The following is a 25,881-nucleotide window of genomic DNA, read 5'->3' on the forward strand; positions in this document are numbered from 1 at the left end:
AATGGACGCTGCTTTGGTTTTGACAGGATCTGATGTGTTCTCTTGTGTTTGTCTCTTTTCAGTGAAACCAGCAGTGTGTGTAGCAGCAGTGACACAGGGCTCTTTACCAATGATGAAGGACGGCAAGGTAATCTTGATCCCAGCTTTGGGATGTTGGTTGAGTATTTCTGGGAAGATTCGAATGATTATAGGAATAAGTCACTGAGAATATGGTGGTTGTCTGTGGCAGTGGTTCTCAAACTTTAAGGCATATAAGAGCCACCTGGTGAACTGTTAAAACTGCACATTCGGAGGTCCTACAAATCAAATAGATCTAGTTAGGTATGGCTTTTGGAATCTGAATTTTTCACAAGTACCTGCAGTCATTTTCATGCAGGTAGTTTAGACTTTGAGAATCATTGATTAGGGGGATAGCGGATTAGGGGGATAGTGTCAAGGATAGGACTTTTGGAAGTTGCTTTTAATTAGAACCAAAAAATACCTTCTGTATTAGCTCCTTCATTGGATATTAAGACATTCTTATTTTTACATAGGAAGAGTTTATTTTTATAACCTTGTTTATAAATGATCATAGTGTTCTAGATGAATATATTCTAGAAAACATCTTCTTTCTAATGGTGAGACTTCTGAAATTCAGTATAGAACACTGTGGATAAGACTGGTATAATTTAATTACCAGTTCTTTATTTTTACAACTTAAACAGTCATTTGGGACTTTGTTTTTATTGGGTACACTTGCTTAGGACCATACTAACTATGTTCCAATAAGAGTTTCATATAGCTCCTTTGGACTGTAATTCTCTTCATCTAAATAAGGGATTTGTAGCTCTCTAAAGTCCCTTCTAGCTCTGGGATCCAGTGATTTTTCTTCAAGGGTTAAGTGATCAAAGGACAAAAACACAATGGCTACATGTCTAGGCTGATCCAGAAGAGATCCTGGGACCGTGAGACTCCGGATCCGAGTTCTGATTTTGGAAAGAGATTGCGGGAGGTTATCTCCCCCATACCTCAGAGTTGTGGGCATGGATGGGGTTGCTGAGCTTCTTATTGTAATGGAGGTTATTGTGAATACATTTCTGTCCCTTTCGGATTCTGAGGGAGCTAGGTGTCATTAGAGGCTGTGTGTATATACTCCCAGATTGGGTGCAACTAGGGTCTTGATTCTTTTGTCTTTGCTTGAATGAGCTAGTGTATACAAATTTTGCTCTTTTTCTTTGCTTTTATACTGTTCTATGAAGTATCATAATGTGTCTTTTAAAGATTATGATATATAATTATACAGAGGTGTAAGAAAGTGTGGACCTGTTATGACAGATTAAGTTTCAGGCCTTCGGAAAACCTTTTTACTAATAAGCATTCCTTGCTTTATCGTGGAAGATTTTAGAATATTCTATAGCCCTAGCTTTCCTCTCTATCTCTGCTTCAACTTCATGCATTCTGGTGATACTTGGATACTTAGAGTTCTCAGCACAAAGCTATGTCATTTCCTGCTTCCATGTCTTTGTTTATGCTGGCGTCTCTGCCAGAAATCTCATCCCCACCTTTTCTTGACCGGTTGGTCATCCACCTAGACAGTTTTCGTTTTGCCCCTCCAGGGCATATTTATGGACTGTGTCAGTGGGTTGTTTTTTTCCCCCTCAATTTCTTATTGGATTTGGCCAATAGGAGGCATTAGCAGAAGATTGGAGGGAGGAAGGTGAATGAGACTGAGTGAATTTTGTTAAGTTTTTATTATGGTAATACTGTTTAACAGCCCCAAAATTTCAGGGGTTTACCTCACTTATTTCTTGCTATGGGGCTGCGTGTTGGCTCAGGCTCAGCTGATCTAACCTGGGCTCAGCTGGTCTCCAGGCTTTAAGTTAGGTTTGTATCTATCTACTCAGTGTATCCTGTCCTGGGACCTCTGCTGGAAGAGCAATGACTGTTCTTGGCACGGACTTTTCCTGGTGGAAGACGTGAATGCTAAGTGACCAAACCAGAGCTTGGCGACCAAGCCATATTTAAAAAAGCTTTTGCTTGGATCATGTCTGCTAATGTTCTACTACCCCAAGTGAGTTATATGACAAGCCTTATGTCAGTGGGAGGAGGAAGTATGCTCTGCCTGAAGGGGAAGGCTCTGGAATTCTGTGGGTAAAGGCAGAAGGCATGGATGTGTGTTACCACAGGGAGGTAGCGAAGAGTTGGAGACAGTAATACAGTCTGCGACTTTGGATTGTAGCTTTCTTGGGCTCCCTTTCTGTTGGACTGCTGGTTGGCAGTGGTGGTGTTCCTCTGCCAAAGGCCACCACCCCTGTTGGCAGTCTTCTGTAACCTAAGCTTTCTCTCTGGTCTCTAGTAACCATTCTCTCTCCTTGCTGCTTCAGGTCTAGGAAAGGTAAAGACTTCCTGCCGGGCTGGCTCCAGGGTGCTTCACCATCCCTTATTGGTTCCTCTTAATACTATCTACTCCTTTGTAAATAGTCACCTTATTGAAGTCTCCATTACTGCATTTAAGTGTGTGCACATTTCCTGGAGGGAATCTGGCTGGATGTCACAGTCTGTGCAGGCATCATCTCCTAGAACCAACCCTTGCTCTTTCTTTCCCTGTACTTTCTTACCGCTTACCATATGACTTTATTCATAGATGTGTGCCTTTTCCATTGAGGCTTTCTCAAGGTACGAATTTTTTTTATTATTAGCAACTATAGTAGGTAACACATTGCCTGGCATATAGTAAGCTCTTAATAAATGGTTATTATGAAACTCAGAAAAGGGGAAAATTCTCCTCTTTCTCCCTCAAACAGAATTATACATAGAACCTCAGATTATGAAACAGATAACCTGTTTTGGTTAAAGCGTGATTCTAGAGGAGCAGGAATTCTGGAACCTGACCCATCAGCCTCTTCCTTATTCTCCGGCAGTACTCTTCTGGGGAGCTGCTGCATCATGCATCCACAGGAGCCCAGGGTAGGGGACTACTGGTCTAAATGATTTCACAAGGTTTCCTTTGGTTCAGTGAAGCCCTTTTTGTATTGTCAAAAATCTTGAGTGAATGCTTGAGTATCAAAAAAAAAATGCCATTATGGGATGCCATTTGTCATCAGAAAATACTATCTTAGCTAAATATACTGTTTTAATAAATGGCGTAAGGAGTGTCTATGAATAAGAAAGGAATTAATATATTCACATGCAGAGAAACTAATCATTGTTAATTCTAATGCCTATCTTTCATCCATCTATGCACCTGGTTTAGTAAGATGCTTTTAGAGCAGTAGTTCTCAAAATGTCCTGAAGTCAGCGCAGCATCACTAGGGAACTTGTTAGAAATGCAAATTTTTGATCCTGCTTGGACCAGAATCAGAAACTTTGGGGATAGGACCCAACAGTCTGTGTTCTAACAACCGTTTTTGGTCGTTCTGATGTACGTTGAAGGTTGAGGGCCACTGTTCTGGAGAAATAGCCATTGATGGTATGCTTTTATAAGGGAACACTTTGAGTAACTTCTTTATGAGCATTTTCATTTTCCCTTTTAGAGATCTCCACAATGAGTTAAGAGTTATCATTACCATGGATGTAAGTGGCCCGTGAATCTGATACTTCATGTGCTTAACATGGCCTGAGCAGTTTCCCTGGGATCTGGCACACATTAGAGAATGAAGGCATTATGAACACTTTAGATGTTCTTGTCATGAATCCCTTCATCCTTGGTATTTTGAAAGGAGTATGGGATGGTAGACATGAAGTTATCAGTCTTACTACTCTTTGTGGGTGGGAACAAGGTCTCTTGCAAACTGAGATGCTGTCATTGTAGCCAGTAGAAAGAGGTTTGAACTAAGAGTCTGGCTATATGGCTCTAGTCTTGACTTTGTCACTAATGACGAGTTTGGCCTTGGTTGAATGGTATAACTTCTTGACAGATCTTGGGAGGTTATATTGCTTGTCTCTGTGGTTATTTTTTTCCTGGTTACTTGAATTGCTAGTGTCAAGATGATTTTCTGTCCCATTAATGTCAGGGTACCAAGAAAGAAATGAGGTATGGGTACACATTTTTTGTTAACCTACTATGAGAAATGCAAATGTAATACCTCAGGAGTAGCTAGTTTTGAATTAAGAAACATTTGTGGGCTTTGAACTCCCAAGTCCATTTACACCACAGAATGGTACATACGAGGCAATTTATTTTTGTGTTAAAGGCTTTGGAGTTAGTTACGCTTTGGGTTCAGATCTTGGTTTCATCATTTACTAACTTGACCTTGCCTTCTCTCACTTTAGTTGCCTTATTTATAAGTTGGAATTAGTGTAGGGTTTAGAAGAGATAACATGCTTGCAGATTTTTAGCATGGACCCTCATAGGGTGGTAAGGGTTTAGTAAATGGTAGCTTTATTAGTTTTTTACTATCAAAAGTAGTCCAGTGTAACACAGTATTTCATTTACGTGAAACTAGTTTGGTACTCTAGTTTCCATCATAATATGGATCAAGAAGAAGGTTCAAAACAGTTTTTTTGTACTTTGACATTATTTAAAAGGTATCATCAAATCTATAGTTCTGAGAAATCCTTGCATTTGGTTTTCCATAGAGCATGTTAAAATTCCAACTTATGATCTCTTTACTTTAGGGGATGATGAGCAAAGCGATTGGTTCTATGAGGGAGAATGTGTCCCAGGATTCACTGTCCCTAATCTTCTGCCCAAGTGGGCTCCTGATCGTTGCTCTGAAGTGGAAAGAATGGATTCTGGACTGGATAAACTTTCCGATTCCACATTCCTTTTACCTTCTCGACCAGCTCAAAGAGGTAAGTTCTGAGGAGACCAAACTATACTTCACACTTTTATGGTTCTCTTTGGGGAGAATCATCATGGCAAGCATATTCATGCCTCTAAGCATGTATTAACTATCTGAGTTTTGGAGCTAGTCCAGGGATTTTTCTAGAAGATTCAAGGGTGAGTCTTAAAACTTGAGGTTCTCCATTCGTACATAAATCCAACCCGTGGAGACTCTTGGGATATCTATTAGCAGGGCATTCCTTCAGCTTGCTATTGCCATTTGTGCCAGATTTAGGAAGCCTAGCAGCGTGTCACTGCTGCTTACCTGCTGTGAAACCGATGAGCTATGGAGTGCTCAGTGGGAGCCTGAAGTATTGGATCTTGGAAGAGAACAGATTTCAGTAAGAACATTCACAGACAAGGTATAATGACATTTTTTAATTGGATGATTTAAAAATATTTCCTTAAATTATTTTATTATTTTGGGCTTTCACACAAATACATCCTTTCTCTTTGCTTTTCCTTTACTTCTGATGCAGCGAAGTAGAGTGGGAAGAGCCCAGGGAAGAGAGAAGGAACTGTGGTGATAATACTGTCTGGTACTGTCTTCCTAGCTCGGTTACTATGACAGAATCACTTCATTTCTTTGGGACTTCAGGGTCATTACTTAAAACACTGTGATATTGAACAGACTGTTTCAGAGGTTTCTTTTAGTTCTATAAATTTATGATTCTAAGATTCCCAGGAATCCGTTATCAGGTAATAGTTGGGCATCTGTTGGTGATTAGAATTATGCTCAGAGCTATAAACTCCTATAGCAATTTGTTAAGATGAATTTGGGTGATTGAAAGTCCTTCTCAAAATAGTGGGCTCTTGGTAAAGATTACTGCCGGGCTTAGGCACACATTTGCTACCTTAACAACTTCCATCAAATATTTCAGTGACCATTTCTGAAAGTTCTTTATGGACCACTTAAAATACACACAAAGAGGAATAGGGAGAACAACTTAAGATGGCCTGTAATTCCATACCCAGAGACAGTGTCAAGATAACATTTTGGTGTGGACTCTTCCAGTTGTGTTTTTTGGGTGTGGAACGCATGCAGTAATTAGAAAAATGAGATTTTACTATACAGGCTATTTTTATTGTTATTTTATGGCATAAAGTGTTTTTGAGATAATAACTGGCATTTAATTTATAATTAGAAATTATTGATAATGTCTTCTATTTGTGTAGTGTTTTTGGTTTATAAAGTACCTTCCATGTGCTGTTTCATGGAGTCTTCAAATGAGCTCTGTGAGACAGGATTGAGCCAGTGATTATCCCTCCTTTACAGGTGAGGATGCCTAAGTCAGAGGTAAATGACACGCCTAAGATCATACCACAAACGCATGGGAATAATAAATCCTTGGAGGATAGCCTAGTGATACGAGCTTTAGGGTCAGTCTAGTAAGATCCTGGGAGGAAGGCCTGTAGTGTGCCAGAAGCACATCATTGCTAATGAATCTTCTGCATTCGGTTTCTGAGGGCTTTCTTCTGTTTTTTAGGATATCATGCTCGCTTGAATCGTCTGCCTGGAGCTGCAGCTCGATGCCTCAGAAAGGGCCGAAGAAGGCTTGTTGGGAAGGTGACAGCTCTCACTGTCTACTGGGCTCACTGGGAGGATAGTATTCCCTACAGGATTTGTGTACCCTGTTGCTAATCAGAGGTGCTGCGGTACCCCCTGGAGTAAATTAAGCCAACTGGAATCTTTCGCAAGTTCACGAGAGAGAACCTTATGTAGGATGTGAATGGATACACACATAAGAGATGAAGCTTAATTCGTACAGAAATTTTGACAGAGCAAACACTGTCATGACAGTTTATCTGTAAATCTATAGGCCTGATCTTGTCTCTTCTCCTCTTTTGATTAATCTTATATTATTATATTATGGAAGTTAAAATAGTCTTGGCTTCTTTATAACTCCTCCTGAATTCATGAATGCTTCTTCTATCCTAACTTTGGTCTTTTATTCTAGAATTCATTAAAAAAAAAACCCAAAAAACCTGAAAGAAAACCTGTTCTCAATTTTTAAAAGCTCCTTGGCCACAAGGAAGGGATATCTACCTTTATTCTGTTCTGCCCTTGCCAGGGACTATACTGGGCACTGGGCACCGAGAAGGTATTGCCTTCTACCTGATACTACCTAGACAGAAGTGGCAGAATAGAGAATTGAACCCAGCTGTACTTTTGTTTTATCTTTTTAAATTCAAATTTAAAAATTTTTTTAAATTCATTTTTTACTCTAGCTTTGAGATTGAAAGTAGGTTAAGACTGGGGCTCATACCCTGTTAGAGAAGATGGTGGTGGGCTAAGAGCGAGCGAGAGGCATTTCAGAGCATTACTGCATTCACTGCACATGCAATTAGAATGCCTACTATGTGTCAGGCTCTGTGCCAGGCCAGGTATATAGTGATCACAGCCATAGCCTGGCTACCCTTAGGGAGCTACTGTTTTGTAGTGGAAATAGGGAGTTGTTTTCTGAGATTTTAGCTATGTAAAAGGAATGAAGCTATTTATTTCCAGATGAACTCAGATTTTTTATCTTTAAATTTAATTTCAGATCTCTCATTAGAAAGACATTTGATTATTGGAAGAATTATACCTTCTTCTTTTGGCTCATTTATTTTACAGAAAATAAAATGCTGCTTTTGCTATCCTGGGAGCTTATTCTTACTTAATGGGCCAGCTAACAGGGTAGGAGTGCATGAGGTAGAGGGAGGCAGGAGGTTGGGAGTAGGGAACAGAGAGATGGTTTTACTTTTTATTAGTTAGGCTGGAAGGGTAATGTTCTCCTTACTGTCTGCCTTATTTTGTTTCATCTCCTGTAAAATAAGAGCCTTCCTCTTTTGTGGAAGTAAATCATTTCGTCTTGAAGGCTCCCTTTAGTTTGCCTGGAAGGAAACTCTAGGGCCTGTTGGACGTGCCTCCAAGAATTTCAGATGAATAGGATAATATTTACTTGTTTCATTCATCTTCATCACCTTAAAGGGATATTTGTCATTTCTAGCAGAGGTCACTGTTCTGCCCCCCCTCCCCCTCCCCCACCTCTCTTCTCTTTTTCTAAATTATAATCATAAATAATGAGTTTCATTCACCGCTCCCTGCCAGCGAGCTGCTAATTACGCAAAGTACTGCTTGTAATTTACACAGTAATAAACTGTAAATTTAAACATTACGGCACTTTAAGTTAATAATTTTTTCTGCAGTAACAAATAGCTCATTTTTCACCCATCTTTTCTGTTGGCCCCACTACTATGGCTGTGTCTGTGACCAGGAGGCACGTGCCTAAGGGAGGAAAAATGTGAAGAATACACTATGTGAAACCTTTTCATTTAGCTCCACTCCCACCCAGAATCTGACCTCAAATTAATTTTTCTAGAGTCAGTTCTGCTAAAATGCATACCCTAATATTTTGGGCTAGTCCACACAAATGAACTAGCGATCCACATAAATGAAAAGCGATCATAATGTTTTCCCAGAAACAAATGTGTTTGAATAACAGGCTTCACATTCTTGACAGTCATGCCCGTGACTTATGCGTTCTCATCTTCACACTTACTCATATGTGGGTACCTCTTATTTGTGTATCATTGGTACCCTTCCCCAGGTACTGTGGTGACATTCATTGTAAATATACTCAAGTTAAATGAAGGGTGAGTGCCTTCTGCCATTTTCCAATTTTTTGGAGATGATTAGTTTCTGAATTGCTTTTGGTGTTATGGGTAAGCTTTCATATTACAGTCTTGAGAAACCTAAATTTAAGAACCAATTTATACAAACTATTTTACTTTAAGAGATAATGCTTAACAGACAAAAGGCACGGTAGCAATTTTTGTAAGTTCTAAAATTCCTTCAACATGTATGCATTACTCACCAGATTGTAGGTGTTAAGCAGTGAGGCCTGGGTAGATTTCCCATTATGAAGGCTATTGGGGCTGTAGTCATACTTGCCTAGAAGCTTGGTGTGCTAGCCTATTAAAAATTGGCTGCTGTTGGACTTCTTTTTTTAAGTGTGCTATTTCCATATACTTTAATAACTCGCTGTATTAAAACATATAGTAAACAAGGTTTATAATGACTTTTTTGGAACACTGGGAAAAATAAGTCTAGGATCACATGTAACACTTTTTAAGATAGATTCCCATAAAAAGAAATAAACTTGCTGTTAGATTTTAAGATTGACATTTGACATGTGCCTTTGAGGTTGCTGGCACAGTTGAGGGAAAGTGTGAGCCTGATGACAGATTATACTTTACTTCTATGGTTAGATGACACTCGTCTTCCTTGCCTTTTCAGGAGACCAGCATAAGTACTTTGGGTACTGAGAGGATAGGCCACATTATTAGTGACCCTCGGCAGAAAGAGTAAGTGCTGCTTATATATTTACTTATTATCCCAGCCTGTTCCTTGGAGGAGGTAGAGGGAAGTTTTACGGAGGAACCTAGAAATTGAGCTTTAAAGCTGAATGAGAAGATCTTAAAGATTTGTGCTTTACCACGGTTAACATGGCTAACACCCCAAACCCATGAGAGTGATTTTTTTCCTTCCGAGACTAGTTTTTCTTTCTTTGCTGTTTGTATGTACAGGTGCTGCATTATAAAAGTAGCCTCCAGTTAGGATGTTGTTTTTTTTAATGAATGAATGAATGAATTTACATTGAGGTAAAGTTGGTATATAGCATTACGTAAGTTTCAGGAATACACCATCATAATTTAGTATTTGTATCTGCTACAAAGTGATCATCACCATAAATCTAGGTACCATTCATCAGCATAAAATAGAGCCCTTTCACCCACCCCTCAACCCCCTTCCCCTTGGTAACTACCATTCCCTATATCTATGAATTTGTTTTGTTTTGTTTTATTCATTCATTTTGTCTTTAGATTCCACATAAAAGTGATATCATACAGTGTTTGTCTTTCTCTGATTTACTCATTTAACCTAATCCCTCAAGGTTCGTCCATGTTGTCACAAATGGCAAGATTTCCTTCCTTTTTATGGCTGAGTAGTACTCCATTGTGTATGTGTGTATTTATGTATACACCACATGTTCTTTATCCGTTCATCCATTGATGAACACTTAGGTTGTTTCCATACCTTGGCCGTTGTAAATAATGCTGCAGTGAACACAGAGGTGTATATATCTTTTCAAGTTAGTGTTCTCATATTGTTTGGATAAATACCCAGAAGTGGAATAGCTGGATCATATGGTAGTTCTATTTTTAGTTTTTTGAGGAATCTCCATACTGTTTTCCACAGTGTCTGTGCCAGTTGACTTCCCACAAACAGTGTACAAGGATTCCCTTTTTTCTACATCCTTTCCAGCACTTGTTATTTGTTTTGTTGATAATAGCCATTCTGACAGGCGAGGTGATACCTCATTGTGGTCTTGATTTTCATTTCTTTGATAATGAGTGATATTGAGCATCTTTTCATGTGCCTATTGGCCTGTATGCCTTTGGAGAAATGTCTGTTCACATCCTCTGCCCGTTTTTTTTTTTTTCTTCTTCTTATTTATTTATTTATTTATTAAAAAAAAATTTTTTTTTTTCAACGTGTATTTATTTTTGGGACAGAGAGAGACAGAGCATGAACGGGGGAGGGGCAGAGAGAGAGGGAGACACAGAATCGGAAACAGGCTCCAGGCTCTGAGCCATCAGCCCAGAGCCTGACGCGGGGCTCGAACTCACGGACTGCGAGATCGTGACCTGGCTGAAGTCGGATGCTTAACCGACTGCGCCACCCAGGCGCCCCATCTTCTTATTTATTTTTATTTTTTATTTAATTTTATTTATTTTGAGAAAAAGAGGGCATGCATGAGTGGGGGAGGGGCAGAGAGAGAGAGAGGGAGAGAGAGAAAGAGAGTATCCCAAGCAGCCTCCATGCTGTCAGTCCAGAGCCCAATGTGGAGCTTAATCCCGTGAACCGTGAATCATGACCTGAGCCAAAACCAAGAGTTGGACACTCTCCTCTGCCCATTTTTTAATGGGATTGTTTGGGGTTTTTTTGTTGTTGAGTTATATGAGTTCTTTATATATTTTGGATATTCTTTATTGGATATATGGTTTTCAGTATGTTCTCCCATTCAGTAGGTTGTCTTTTGGTTTTATTGATGGTTTCCTTTGCTGCACAAAAGCTTTTTAGTTTGATGTCGCATTTGTTTATTTTTATTTTTGTTTTCCTTGCCTTTGGACTCAGATCCAAAAAATAAAAAAATAATAATCAGAAGAGACCCATGTCAAGGAGCTTACCACCTATGTTTACTTCTAGGAATTTTATGCTTTCAAGTCCTACATTAAATTCTTAATCCATGTTAAATTAGTTTTTGTGTATTGTGTAAGATAGCGGTCTAGTTTTCTTCCTTTGTATGTCGTGGCCAGTTTTCCCAACATCGTTTATTGAGGAGACTGTCTTTTCCCCATTGTATATTCTTGCCTCCTTTGTCATAAATGAATTGACCATCTATATGTGAGTTTATTTCAGGGCTGTTTATTCTGTTCCATTAGTCTATTTGTCTGTTTTTATGCCCATACCATAGTATTTTGGTCATTATAGCTTTGTAGTATAGTTTGAAATGAAGAAGTGTGATGCCTCCAGTTTCGTTCTTTTTTCTTAAGATTGCTGTGGGTATTCAGGGTCTTTTGTGGTTCCATACAAACTTTAGAATTATTTGTTCTAGTTCAATGAAGTATGCCATTGGAATTTGAATCTGTATGTTGCTTTAGGTAGTATGGACATTTTAAAATGTTAATCCTTCCAGTCCATGAGCACAGAGTATCTTTCCATTTAGTTGTCTTGAGTTTCTTTCCTCAGTGTCTTAGAGTTTTCAGTGTACAGGGCTTTCACCTCCTTGATTAAATTTAGTCCTGGGTATTTTATTCTTTCTGATGTAATTGTAAATGAGACTGTTTTCTCATTTCTCTTTCTGATAGTTCATTATTAGTGTAGAGAAACACAACAGATTTCTGCATATTGATTTTGTATCCTGCAGCTTCTTTGGATTCATTTATTAGTTCTAACAGTTTTTTGGTGGAGTCCTTAGGGTTTTCTGTGTATGGTGTCATGTCATCTGCAAACGTTGATAGTTTTACTTCTTTCTTTCCAGGATGTTATTTTTTTTTAATCTATTTTTTAAATGTTTATTTATTTAGTTTTGAGAGGGGGAGAGAAGGAGAAAGCAGGGGAGGGGCAGAGAGAGAGGGAGACCGAGAATCCCAGACTCTGCACTATCAGCATAGAGCCTGATGAGGAACTCAAACTCATGAACCGTGAGATCATGACTTGAGCCGAAACCAAGAGTCAGACGCTCAACTAACTGAGCCACCCAAGCACCCCTCCAAGATGTTACATTTTAAGCTCATTTTTCTGTCTCTTAAAATTCTTTTGTTCAAAATGGGTGATTGCCTGTATACTCTCCTATGCTTTTCCCATGTTTAGACCTCTATCTAGAGAAATAGAAATCTCTTTTGTCTTAACTGCTGTGGTAAGTGCAGCTGGAAAGCCTGTGTGCAGCTATAGGAAAATGATTCCTCCCTTTCTTATGACAACCTTGTCCCCTAACATGTTTGGCTGTTTGTCTCCTACACACTTGAAAGTCAGTGTCTAGTTATGATCCTACACTCATTAGCCTGGTCGAATTCATAATTAACAAAATAGGCAAGATATGGGTATGGTTTGCGTTCTTGTTGAATTTGGGGATCCTCTTGTCACCACACAGCTGAGATTATGGTGTCACACCATAATCTTGAGTTTGTTTTTAGAGGGTCCAGGATTTCACATTTCATTACAAGACTTTTTCCTTTGAAGAGTTATTTTTCACAAGAAGTTTGTGCACGTCTACCATGTCTTTTCTTTTCTACAGTTCCTTCTTTTCCCCAGTTCTTTCTGTGTCTTCACTTTGTTATGCCAGAGTCCTTTTTTCTTCTCCTCCTCTATAATTTCCAACCACTTCTTTTATTTTCTTTCCTGTTGTTCTCTCCCTCTCTTTAGTTTCTGGTTACCGTCAGCTGGGAAAAGAGAACGAAACCAGGTAAGATTGCTTTTCTTTGTCATCTTTAGTTTATCATTTGATTTCCTTTTCTTTAGAAAGAATAAAGCATTGGCTTCTGATTTTCCTCACATTTCTGCTTGTGCGCATGAGGTAAGGTTCCCGTTCCCTGCGTTATTCTGATTTCTTATAGAGGACTGTTTTCTAAAATTTTCTGATATTCACTGATAAGAACTATAGCTAATTCCCCTTTTTAGGTTCAACTGTGCTTTTCAGTTTATTACTTATAATGTATATTTCATAGGAATCCTGTTTTTATTTTAGTTTTGAACTTTGCAGTAAGAAATCAGAATGAACCTCATTTGCGTATGGTTTAGTTCAGCACCAGCATCCTACGCTGAGAAGTACAATGGTGAAGCCTGAACATAGGAGACAGAAGAAGGTAGAGCTGCTGTGAGTGAAGTAGTGGGGTCAAGGCCCTAGAGCCGTGCCCTCGTAGTCGCTTAGTCTTTTCCCCAGCTACCCCTGCGGAGGGCCCTTGGCAAATCTAGGCCTTTGTAAGGGTCATAATTTAAAAATTACTGACAGTGACTATCGATGCGTTCCTTTCACGTTTGAAGCTTTTGATTTTTGGGGGGAAGAGAGGTTGCTTTATCTTGATTAGTTATAAAGTAGATAAAGACTGGTAGGTAAAAATCTCAGGCTTACTGTTGCTCAGTGTTTTTTGTTTTGTGTTTTGACCACTTAGGACTTATTAAATTGCTGTGCAGTTTAGACTTGAAACCTTCCTCTTGAGGACACTCTTTCAAAATGAACCAGAGCAGGGGTAGACCTAACTGGTGTGTATTCATGAGATGCTTTTAGATGGTGTGTGGACATACAATTATTTTAAGTTATCATTTGTAATGGGAAAAAAATGTCATCATCATATCAAACTTGTTCCTTAGAAACATAGTAAGGGCAGGCTGAGTAAAAATAATTGATATGAAGAAAATACTAAGTAAATAACAGTGCAGGTTGTGGGCAGAGAAAGAAGTCATTAAGGCGGTGAGAGACTGCAGCTTGGGAGATCCTGAGCCCGAGCACTGTTTGCAGGGGAGGATCTAAAGGCAGAAGAGGACCTGTGTTGATCACCCAGTCCAGATCTGTTATTTACAAATAAGATTTAAGTGATTTGCCCAAAGTCCTGCTTCTTTCTAAGTTCTTTTGAAATTACCATTCAGAGTTCTTCTGGTCTTAAGATATATTTAGTTTTGAAATTTGGGGGTGAGGGGCATTATTTATTCTAGGGAAAGTCCAAATAAAGCTCGAAAATGGAAAGTAAGGTACTTTTTTTATACATTATATCCAAGTTTGACCCTCACAACCACCTTTTGAGATGATTAGAAGTTCTACAGAAGAGAAACTGGAATTACCGACTGAAAGCAATATTTTATTTATGCCCCCGGTAATCCTGTAAAATAGGTAAGACAGCAGTGCACCCCCTCGTACAAGTGAGGACAGTAAAACTCAAAAGAGATTATGTAATTTTTAATGTATGAAAACTCAGTGATAGACTGAAATTAAGTGTTAGGTATTCTAATTCTTAATCAAGTTCTGTTTCTACTACACTGCAGCTGGTATGTGCTAACCAGTTATTTACTGGAAACATTGGCCAGGATAAAGAAAGAAAAAGGTAGTTTCATGCTAGTTTTCTTGGGAACAAGGGCCAATAATCAATAGATAAGTTCCTGTTATGTCATATAGAAAGCGCTATCTTCTGCCATTTAAGTAATTACCAGGTATTAGAGGTTTTTGAAAAATTGTTATTTGCCAAGGAGTAGCCTTTTGGGGGGTATGTGGGATCAGGTATGCTAGATTTGTGGTTAAAACTTTATTGAGTGGTGTCTGTTATATGGCAAGAGAGTTGAACCGTCAAAGGGGCAAAGTGATCAAACAGAAAGTCACCTTTTAGAATCAGATCTTTTTCATGTAAGCTTTGCTAAAATAATCTCATTTATCCCTGCAGTTTAATCCCCTCTCCCCTCTCTACTCCTTGGATGTTCTGGCTGATGCTTCTCACCGAAGATGTTCACCAGCGCACTGCTCTGCCAGGTAATAGTCTTCTAGCGACGATTTTCTTCCAGACAATACCATTTCCTTTTTTATAATACTTTTCATATTATAAACTATGTTTGTGTATAGCATCCAATTTGATCTTTACAACCACCTTTAGAGGTCAGTAGATGTTTTACAGATGCAGAAACTGAGGCACAGTATTGAAGTACCTTTCCTGTGATCTCACGGCTAGTATACGATTTATGTCTCAACTGTGACCTAAGTCTTCTGACTTGTATTTCATATTTCTTGTGCTCAAAGCCCCATCTTCAGAGAATGTTATTACCGGTCCTTGCCATGACCTGCAAAACTGCGTAATTTGACTTCTGCCTGCATATCCAGCTTCCTTTCATATACTCCTTTCTCCTCCCTGGGGGAGAGGTCCAGCTGTGCTAGAGAGCTCAGCTCCATTTTGTTCGTCACAAATAGCAACCCTTTTCTGCCTCTGAAGCCTCACACTTGTTCCCTTTGCCTAGACTGCCGTGTTAAGCCTCTTCTCACGGTTGACTACTTCTCATCTCAACTCTGGGAGGACCTCTCAGACCATCCTATGTAAAGGGGCCACCTCCATCACTCTCCACTCATCGATTTCTTTCTGCTAAAGCTTTATCACGGTCTATAATGATTTGCTTGTTGGGTTCCACCCCCCCCCCCAACTTTTTCTCCTGTCTCTTTCACTACGATATAAGCTTCAAAGTGTAGGGACCTTGTTTTATCTTGTTCCCTGATAATATCCTCAGCACCTAACACAGTGTCTGGCACTTACTAGACATTTGGTATGTTTGTCAGAATGAATCCTACGCCTCTCAGTATAAATTCTCTTGAGTTAGGTGACATGGGAAATAAATATGGTTTTAATGGTAGCATCCCCTAGCAGGGTTATTGTGCACAAAAGAGGAGCTAATTGGCTGAACCGTAGAACTTTTATTATTTCTAGTGGCACAAAGAATTCCTTTCCAAGTTCTGATGTGTTGTTGGTTTGTTTGTTTGTTTTTCTTTTTTCTTCCTGATTTGTTCTTAATTGGCTGTGTTCATAAGATTAGGGTACAGGCACAAGAAATTATACTTTCATGGATGCAATGAGAACTTCACTATGGGCTATACTAATAAACTCCGCACCATAACCTACCACCAACTACCAGACCTTCTATTGGAGAAGTGGCGTTTCAGTGGAAAAAGTCTTTTGAAAAGAGAGACCCTCACAAATGGTGTTACTAGAAATGTGGAAAATTATGGGACGATTAATAAACTACTTCCATAAGGCCCTCTCTTCAGTAGCACGCTGTTTGTCCGTTGTCCATTCCTTCACTTGCTGACTGCCTCCTGGGCCCCAGGCCCTTTGTGTAGGCACCACCCTCAGGAGCTTACATTCTCTTGAGAAAGTCAGGTGTGGAGATTGATAGCTACAGCGTGGAACGCCAAATGTGTAAAAGATGTGTGCCAGAATTCCAGGAAGCACAGAAGAGAGGCTTCTAAGAGGCTGAGGGGGGGTTTCTTAGAGGTGGTGATCCTCAAGCTTGAAAGACCAAGATTTCAGTCCATAGAAAAGCAGTCCTTCAGCTTTTTGTCTTCATACCAATGGAATCATGGCTGTGGCTACTCTTTGGGAAGACTCTGACTAGCACCGTATTGTGTCTGATGCAGAAAGCGGATTCTTTGCCGTCCTCCCTCTACGTCTGTTACCTAGACCCCGTGCCATGCTGTGCTGAGATCAGTATCCATGCATTTATCACTCAGGTCTCCTGTTGCCTCTGAAGCCTCATCCTGGCTGGAGTGGGTGTCAGTTTTTTGTCTCTTTGTGTATCTCATTATCCACATCGTTGTCTTGGTTCTCTTGCTGGTGGTGCTGGTGGCCAGACTTGGAAACATAAGGCAGTCTGGGCTGTGCTTCCGGTGTAGTCTGCTGTAGAGAAATATTGCTTTAGACCATTGCTGAAAACAAGGTGAGAGGGTCTGGACAATGCCAGCTTATCCTTGTCCTTCTAGGTGTCATTCCCAGGACACTGGAAGTAAAGTGAGTTGCATTGTTTGGGGCAGGGGAAGACATTTTTAAACTTACATTCACTATCTGATCCTTAAAAAAATGGTTTTTTGTTTCAAATTGTACATAGAAGAATCCAGCAGCACATAATTTTGTTTATATGTGTTACATACGTAAAGAGTATGCAAATCTTTTACTCGTGAGGGTGCCTAGTTCGTAAAGTTTGGCAATCATGGCTCTGTGGGAAATGGCTAGCACAAGTGACCTCTAAGCAATTTTTAGAAAATGTGGGTGATGAAATCCTGAGCCCTCAGGGCATCCTCTCACTCCCTTGAAGTTGGGGTGGGGAGGAGTTCCCTGCCCAGCAAGGGGTCAGTTGAGAAGGAGCCATCTAGCTCCAGTGTGGCTGAAGGATGAGATGGGATCCAGAACTGGATGGTCAGCTTTGTACAGCTTGGACACCATTTAATAAAGCCTGGAGTCTAGGAAGGAATGTTAAAAGAGTGTTGGTGGCAGGGAAGAGGCAGGTGAATGACTGTATTAAAAACTGTTTCGAATGGAAATTTTATCTTTTTCTTGTTCCATTTTATTTGTAGTAGGAAAAGATTTCTTTCAAAGCGTCTGGGCAGCCCTGGGAATTTCACACCCATCATTAGAACGATTTGTGTGTGTGTGTGTGTGGTGACTATGTTATCATTAATGGTATAATTTTATTTTTCGAAGAGAGAAGTGTTTCCTGTTTTATCACAGCTTTCCCCGAGGAGGGCTGGTGTATTAATTTGCTGTATTGCCTCCTGGCTGTTCCCAGGCTGTTTTTCCTCTTCATCATGGAATTTTTAATGGCCCTGGTGCCTCTTGGGAAGCATGTGAGGAAGAGTTCCTCAGGGAGTGCTTCCCTTTTTTCACATGCCTATAATTACTCTCCTTTAAGAGCACAAAGAGTTTGATAATCATGCCTGAACTGTGAAGGTTTCCTCTTGTCGGGTTACTGAGCTGAGGCTGCTTCCTGCCTGGACATTGCCTGTTCCACTCTCCCACACACTCAACTGTGAGAGAGTGAGGACCCCTCAGTCACCCCCTCACTGCTGGCACTATTCAGCTCTGGTTCTCAGAGTGAGGCTTGGGGGCCACTGGGAGGCCATGACCTCAGGTACTCTCTTGTTTAGTATTTCATTGCTATAAACAAGGAAATAATGGGACTGTGATTTTAAGAGAACACTACTGATGTGTCATTTTAATACAGCCCAGAGGGCAGGCAGGCACAGTTGTTGGGCAAGGGAGTCTTTGTGGTCTTTGTACCACCTAATAGATCTGTGGGTTATGAGGTTTTCAGAAATACCACCCTAGAAATAATTAAATTTGGTGGTTTTCAACCCTGACTGCACTTTTGAATCACCTGAGAAGCTTTGAAAAATATGTCCATGTTGAGCCCCACCCGAGATTCTGATTTAACGGATCTGGGGTGAGGTCCAGGCACTGGCATTATTTAAAGTTCCCAGGTGACCCTAATCCGTGGCCTGAGTTACAAATTATTGCCCTACCTGCAAATGGTTTTATGACTAGTGCTTTGTAATTTGCTTAACAGGAAATCCCATTTCGTAATTGTGATTTGGTGTTGCGTGCATGATTCCTCAGGGGAGGTAGGACGCTGGACTCATCTTCCCTTGGAGAACTGCCGAGGTGAAGAACAGGGTGTCAGGGCCTAGCATGGTGCCCAGCACGTTGTGACTCACCGTCGGGGGGACTTGCTGGGCAGGTGTTCGGCTTGTCGGCAGGGTGCACGGAAGAAATTTGTCAACCCACTGTCTTGGATTGGTTGTTTTGGTCACTAGTATTGGGATGTTGCATTAAAGTAGTGATACTTGTTATCGGTGGTAGGGATTGCTGCAGCTCCAACAGCAGATGGTGTGATTGGTGTTCTGGTGGAGGCAGCGGTATTGCTGTCAAGGACACGGTTCTAGAATGGTAATAAGGAGCGAGTGCTGGAGGCAGGTTTTCCCAAAATGAGAGATTTATTGATCAGGAAGGATAGCTTTTCTTCCATTATTGCTGTAGAAAACCATAACTAGAACTTATCAGTTGTTAGATCTGTCTGTGTGATGCACAAGTCCTCCGTTGTAGTTTTTGAGTGTCTTGTGACAGTTCTCAGTTTTCTCCAACTGTCCTGACCTTTCCTCTGTTGGGGGTGGCGATTTGATGATGTATCACCGCTTCCATTTATCCTTCTTTTAAGTTTCTGATCTCATATCAGTGGGAGTCCTGGCAGTCCCAGGTAAGAATCTTAGCTTTACCTGGGCAAATGACTTAACCCCCCTCTCCCTCAATTTCCTCATCTTTAAAATGGAAATATCAATTTTTATGGGGCTAGTGGGGATCAAAATGAAACAATATATTTGTTTAGCATACTGGTAGCTAATATTATTTTTGTTACATGGTTACTACTTCTCCCCTGTCTTTAGGATAATTGCAGTTTTATAAACTTTGAGTCTGCTTCCAGAGTCATTTGCTAATGAGATGTCGTACAGATCCTTGAGGTGCTTAAATGGCTTAAATGGACTATAAGAGGAGGCATTTGGACAGTGTTTGGGTAAAAAAGAGACCTTTCTGCCCATTAGAGAGTTGAAATATGATAGGCTCTGCTCATTGTAATTCATTTTATCTGTTTCACAAACGTTACGATCTGCATATCAGAGTTGTGTGCCCAGCTGGCTGTGCCACTTGACAAGGAGTTTCAAAGAGCAAGAAGAAGACTCAATTCACGCTGTTAATTTTGACCTTTGGAGCCACAGTAAACAGCCTCAGGTTTTACCTCAGGGCTTAGGGGAAAGAACCTTTTATTAGTCCTCTATCTGCTAGGGATGCTGTGACGCACAGCGGCCCTTGCCCATCTCTTTAGTGCCTGAGTTGTGGCCAGGTGTGAGGAAATGTTTCTGCTGTGATATTGTCCAGAAAGCTGCCCAGCCCTACTGGAACCTCCCGTCGTAGAGTACACAACTCTTGAATCTTTTGTCCTTTACCAGATGGTCTTGTCGACAGCACCCTCAGCCGGCTGGCATCTTACTGCCTAAGTGGAGTGACGAAAAGCATTTTCCCTCTCTGGCCACTGTAACAGACCCAACTTTCCAATCGATGCACAGCTTTTCTGCTCCTGTGGATGTCATGAAACCACTCCAGGATATGCCAGCCTTGGCCCAGGCCGGGGAAGGAGAGTACACGGAATTTTCAGGTGCTAGTGAGCACTTAGTTATGGACTGTCAAGGGTTAGGTTTGAGTGAAAACACTAGTGGAAATGCTGGGATCTCATCCTGTTAGAGAAGCCTCTTCTGTGCCCTCTCATTGTGAAGTGGTTTTCTGTCCCTAACTGCTGCTCGTGTCAGGCCCGGACCCTTTCCTGTGCGCACATCTGAGAAGACGGTTCCTACTGGGTGCTTCGTCAATGTCAGTTAACCCCGAAGATGAAATCACATGTGAGGAAGGGGCTTCTTCATTTCTCTAGATTGGATCCTCTTTTCCTTCCTTTTACCCTAGCACTTTGTTCTTGGATTACAGCTCAGTGTCTGGCATCTGTTCATTCTTTACGCATCGGCCTTCCTCACTGCGTCCTGAGTGCCCGGCGGACGGGCCCTCGGCTCAGTCATCTTGTGTGTACCCTCTCCACATTCAGCAGAGTGCTTTACACAGGGTAGGCCTCCATAAATTTTTGTTAAAAATAATTGAGGGGAATAGGTTAGTAATTAAGGAGAATAATTGGAATATATGATATATATGACCTTTGGTCCTTAGAAATATCAATAATTTTTTTTTCTTGATGTTACTTGTTTGTATGTGTTTAAGAAAAAAATACAGCAAATAAATACCTTTTCACGATAAATCCTATTTTTTTTTTTTTTTCAACGTTTTTATTTATTTTTGGGACAGAGACAGAGCATGAACGGGGGAGGGGCAGAGAGAGAGGGAGACACAGAATTGGAAACAGGCTCCAGGCTCCGAGCCATCAGCCCAGAGCCTGACGCGAGGCTCAAACTCACAGACCGTGAGATCGTGACCTGGCTGAAGTCGGACGCTTAACCGACTGCGCCACCCAGGCGCCCCTCGATAAATCCTATTTTTATTTCCCATATTTAAAAAGTGAACTTTTCAATGATTTTTAAATGAGTGATTTTTGAAGGTGAACTATTTCTTAAATTAACTTGCCATTGGCAGGTAGACTGTTTTCTCTCCTCAGAAGCGACTCTAAACATCTTTGTTCTAAATCTAAAGCAGCCACTTCAGTTATTTTTTGCCAACATTGGTTCTATTAAACATGCATGTATTTCTCAAAGTAATTTTTTTTCCCCTAAAAGTACATTCCTGCCCCAGGGACATAGTGATCTGCCCAGTTTCCTAAGTAACACTGCAGCTTGAACGGCTCACCTGATCTTTCAGTTACCTGCACTAAAAAGTAAAATAGAAATGTTGTGTTTATGTGTGGATATACAGAATGCTCTTTCAATTAATTGCTAATGTTCAGCATTCACCTTCACATTTATGAAATGAATTTAGTTGCTTTTCCTGAAGTAAGGATTTTTAAAGAGTGTGTTTCTTTTCATACTCACCACCCCCCCTCCCCCATCAGTTCTTTTTGGCAAATGCTGCTGAATGTGATGTTTTTAGGGGAAGTACTCTTGCTGTGGAAGGATCGCGCCCCAAGAATGTGGAGGCCCCGATCAGATGAAACAGAACGAGCATAGCTGGTCTTTTCTTTAGGTTAATTGCTCGTATACTGGGGGACAGCAGTTTTATTTAAATTACTATTCATTTCATCATTCTGTTATTAAGTTAAATTTTTAGATCTCTTTTATTGACTAAGTTGGCTTTGGGAATTTGGCATATATATATATATATATATATATATATATATATATATATATATATATTTTATTTATTTATTTTTTTTTAACTCAGTAATTTTCACAGCAGATAGAAGCTTATCAGAATTACCTGAGGAGAAATTTCAGACTAAGCATATTACTGATTCTTCTCCCACCCCAGCATGGTGGGACATGCATATTTTGTATAAATCTTCTTATGTGATTCTGATAACCATTGCTGTTCCAATGGAGAAGAAGGTTTAAATTTTAACCTGGTAGAAATTTTAGCTTAACTGATACGTATTCTTTTTGCCCCCTGCATAATTGAAAGGTCCCTCCCCTACATACAGTACACGATTTGCAACAAAGAAACACCTGTGTAGTGCTCTTGACAGAGAGTTCAAAAAAAATCTAGTTAAATCTTCCACCCTTTCTACCTACAATGGAGGGGGCTCTCTTTCCCTGTCCTTTGAGAGACCTCGATTGTATATGTTGTCTCTTTTCAGTTTCTATCTTGTGAGAGTAGACAGAGAAACTGAGTAACACAAAGAAGCAACACGTTTGAAAAGAAAGGGGGCCAGAAAGGAGTGAAATACTCTTAAATGAAAGTGAGTATGGGAGGAAGTCCATTTTTTTTCTCCCCTTTCCTTGATTCTCTAGGTCTACTGTTTCTGATATGGAATTATTTGGGATGGTTCCAAAATTGGAACTGCCTCTTCAATAGGAAGCGGTGGCTGCTCATTGCACACCTCCATGCTTGGGTCCCCAAATATAACACAGGGGCCTTCCCGGCCCCCAACGCGGATTGCTCTCCACTCCTGAACAGGGCTGCCCTCGTGTTCGAAATGTGCTAGCCAGCGTGGCAGGCTCTGTTTCCTGTCTCTCTTAAATCCTCTTGTGCCGAGCACCCAGCTTCCTCTGTGCTTTCCCCAGGCTCTGGGTTTCCAGGTTCCTGGGTCTTCTTCCCTTTTTGTCTTCCAAGGTTCCTCCCAGGCAGATGGAGCCCTCAAAGGGGAAAATAGATTTTCCCAGCCTGTAAACTCTGCCATTACTAGTGTTCAGTTAAAACCAAAGAGAAGGAAAATGTCTTACTGTCCTTTATAATAATTTGACTGTCTCCCTTCTTCCTTTCCCAGACCTTTACCAGGAAGAGACGTAAGGAGAGACATATATCCCTTCTGTACTCAGACCTAAGATGTGATGTTATTCAACTTCTGAAATAGCTCTCCAGCCTGGAAATTGTCTTTAAGAGAAATGTGTTAAGAGGGAGGGAGCATTAAACTGTGTTTTAGGCATGAACATGGCTTCTGTTTATCCCTGCCTCAGTTTCTCTGTTATCTAGTTCTGTAACTAGAAAAGCTGTGTGGCTGGAAATAGGGCCAGGCTACAAGGTCCTTTAGGGAAGAGACTGCCTCTTTTCACCACCTCAGTAAAAACAGTGAACAATAAAAGAAGCAAAAAACCCTCCTGAATAGAAAGGAAATAGTCTGTGTAACGATACATACTTTTACAACAAAATAAGGTGATTGACTTCATCAACTTTATTACCTGGGTCCCTTAGAAAGCCTTAGGTTCTTTCCTAAGTTACCACAGAGGAATTTACAAAATTTGAAGGATTTAGAATGTTCAGGGTAATAATTAAGAATGGGAATGGGGTGATAGAAGTCGATCATTTACCACAGAGACAAGTAACAGGCTGGAGGCTTAGCAGTAAGGGGGCATTTAATGTAGGGCCAGTTGACCCTAAAGCCCTTACCATCACTGAGCAAGGAAAGAGTGGGGGTCAGAGAACCATGGCCCAGAGGGACAGGGCCTCGTAAGGATCACCTGAGCCTGTGAGGCCACAGCAGCCCCCTAAGGACACTGCAGGATGTAGTGCAGTATAATAATCTGTATGCGTAGTAATAGGTAAGTGATACTTATTTTTATTTTACTAAAATAAGCATTTAAAAAAGCACCATATTTCTGCTTAAAATGATTAAAAGTATAAATATTTTGGTATATCAGTGATTCCATCTTTTTATTCCCAAATGTGTCAGTTCTTGAAAATGTGAGATAAATGTCACTGACTCGGTCAATAAAGGAGTGATAATATGGGCCCTTACCCATCTTACTGACATATATCAAACATGCAAAGCTGTGAAAATGATGAACGGTGTATATATAAAAGGCAGTACTTATTTAGTTCAGCCCAAGTTGATACTCTGAGAATTAATATCTTTAAACCCTTTTGAGGGGTGCCTGGGTGGCTCAGTCAGTTAAAGCGTCCAACTCTTGATCTCTGCTCAGGTCATGATCTCTTGGTTCATGAGATCGAGCCTGCGTCAGGCTCTGCACTGACAGCGTGGAGCCTGCTTGGGATCGCCTCTCCCCCTCTCCCTGACTCGTGCTCACTCTCTCTCTCAAAATAAATAAACCTTAAAAAAAAAAAAAAAAAAACCTTTTGAGTACTTACACTTTGCATTTTGCATCTGTCTCATAAAATTCGGCACTTTGTAAACACTGACCTTGAAGAAATAATGTTTTGTGGGTTTTGTTTTATTTTGTTTGCAAAGGTTTTTAAACTAAGCTTTTTAATGAAGGATAGTGAAGTCACATTGAAATAACCTGTATCCGGACCCAGACACGGAACATTACCAAAAAGAACCCCAGAAACTCCTGGTGCTTTGTCTAGTCACTATCCCTCCTCCCCTCCACTCCATAGCTCAAGGGTGACCACTGTCCTGACATCTAACAACATAGCTTAGTTTGAAGAAAGGATGTTAACATCTAATCTAAAAAGTTTTGGAGAGTCTTTAATGAGCTTAAGGTAAAGAAGAAAACATGAATATATACTGTTACTCTTTCTTTTTTTTTTTTAATTTTTTTTTTCAACGTTTATTTATTTTTGAGACAGAGAGAGACAGAGCATGAACGGGGGAGGGGCAGAGAGAGAGGGAGACACAGAGTCGGAAACAGGCTCCAGGCTCTGAGCCATCAGCCCAGAGCCTGATGCGGGGCTCGAACTCCCGGACCGCAAGATCGTGACCTGGCTGAAGTCGGACGCTTAACCGACTGCGCCACCCAGGCGCCCCTGTTACTCTTTCTTTATGTGACTCGTCTGTCTGAAGTACTTCAGGAGAAGCATGCTTAGATTAGAGCAAAGTGGAAAATTTGAGTCTGGATCTGCATGTACTCAAGTACCTCATCTGTGGAAAAGATGGAAGCCGTATTCTGTACATTCCTGTATTTTGATAAAAGACAAAACTTTGTCAGGTCACTCTCTTTTCTGCCTATGGCTTTGACTTCAAAGGGAATTCCCACCTTTCTCTGTAGATGGAAGGCCAGTCTACCTTTGGTATTCTGCCATCTATGTTTCTTATTATTAATCAACATGCTGATTTATTCCCAAGACTTTGGTAAGGTATGGAAAATGAATTGTTCTCTCTGCTTTACACATTTGTATTCACATTTCACTTTGGGGGCTCTTTAACTCTTCATGGGATACTTAAAAGTTAGCTCTTTTTCCATTTAGAAGAGAGTGATCGATGAAGGGTGACTTAGATGGAATATTCCAAAATACGGGCTTTATACTATAAATCTCTGCCTGTTGTAATGTTCTTTGCATTCTGAAAATCTTATGATTTCAGTTAAAGTCTTATCTTTTTTTTGTTTATAAATTGAATTGATTCTTAAGCTTTTGCATTTAGAGAAAAGAACGTGTATACTTGCATGCTTTTTAAACTGTGGAAGTTGCCAGATAAGGGGCCCTCTGAATAGGAAAATTTGTCCATTCAACAGTTGTCTTGGTACTTTGTTAACTAGGTGCTCTTAGATTTGACGGAGGTTCTAGTCTTAAGACTGATAAAGTATATAAGCCAATTTGACAATAAATTATATTCATAAAAAAAAAAAAGACTGATAAAGCCATGAAGGATGCCTGGGTGGCTCAGTCAGTTTAGTGTCTGACTCTTGATTTCTGCTCAGATCATGATCTCCTGGTTCGTGGGATCGAGCCCTACATCAGTCTCTGCACTGACAGCATGGGGCTTGCTTGGGATATTCATTCTCTCTCTCTCTCTCTCTCTCTCTCTCTCTCTCTCTCTCTCTCTGCCCTTCCCCAGCACGTGTGCACACACTCTCAAAATAAATAAATAAACATTAAAAAAAAAAAGACTATTAAGCCATGATACTTGATCC

The 25,881-nt window shown here is 40.4% G+C and overlaps 1 protein-coding gene across 4 annotated transcripts in view; it reads left to right on the forward strand.

The window, feature by feature from the left end:
* GPATCH2L (G-patch domain containing 2 like) overlaps nt 1-25,881 on the forward strand; it is a 57,429-nt gene that overhangs the window by 19,207 nt on the left and 12,341 nt on the right. For 3 of the 4 annotated variants that reach the window (XM_030319630.1, XM_030319632.1, XM_030319633.1), the window contains 6 exons: nt 63-127; nt 4,597-4,773; nt 6,292-6,371; nt 9,084-9,151; nt 12,873-12,927; nt 14,783-14,868. In XM_030319630.1, coding sequence (XP_030175490.1) covers nt 63-127; nt 4,597-4,773; nt 6,292-6,371; nt 9,084-9,151; nt 12,873-12,927; nt 14,783-14,868 — 531 coding nt within the window. Of the gene's footprint in view, nt 1-62; nt 128-4,596; nt 4,774-6,291; nt 6,372-9,083; nt 9,152-12,776; nt 12,817-12,872; nt 12,928-14,782; nt 14,869-25,881 lie in introns of all 4 variants that reach the window. The other variant, XM_030319634.1, reaches the window with a different exon arrangement.

The sequence above is a fragment of the Lynx canadensis genome, chromosome B3 (assembly GCF_007474595.2).
Source record: "Lynx canadensis isolate LIC74 chromosome B3, mLynCan4.pri.v2, whole genome shotgun sequence".
Taxonomy (NCBI): domain Eukaryota; kingdom Metazoa; phylum Chordata; class Mammalia; order Carnivora; family Felidae; genus Lynx; species Lynx canadensis.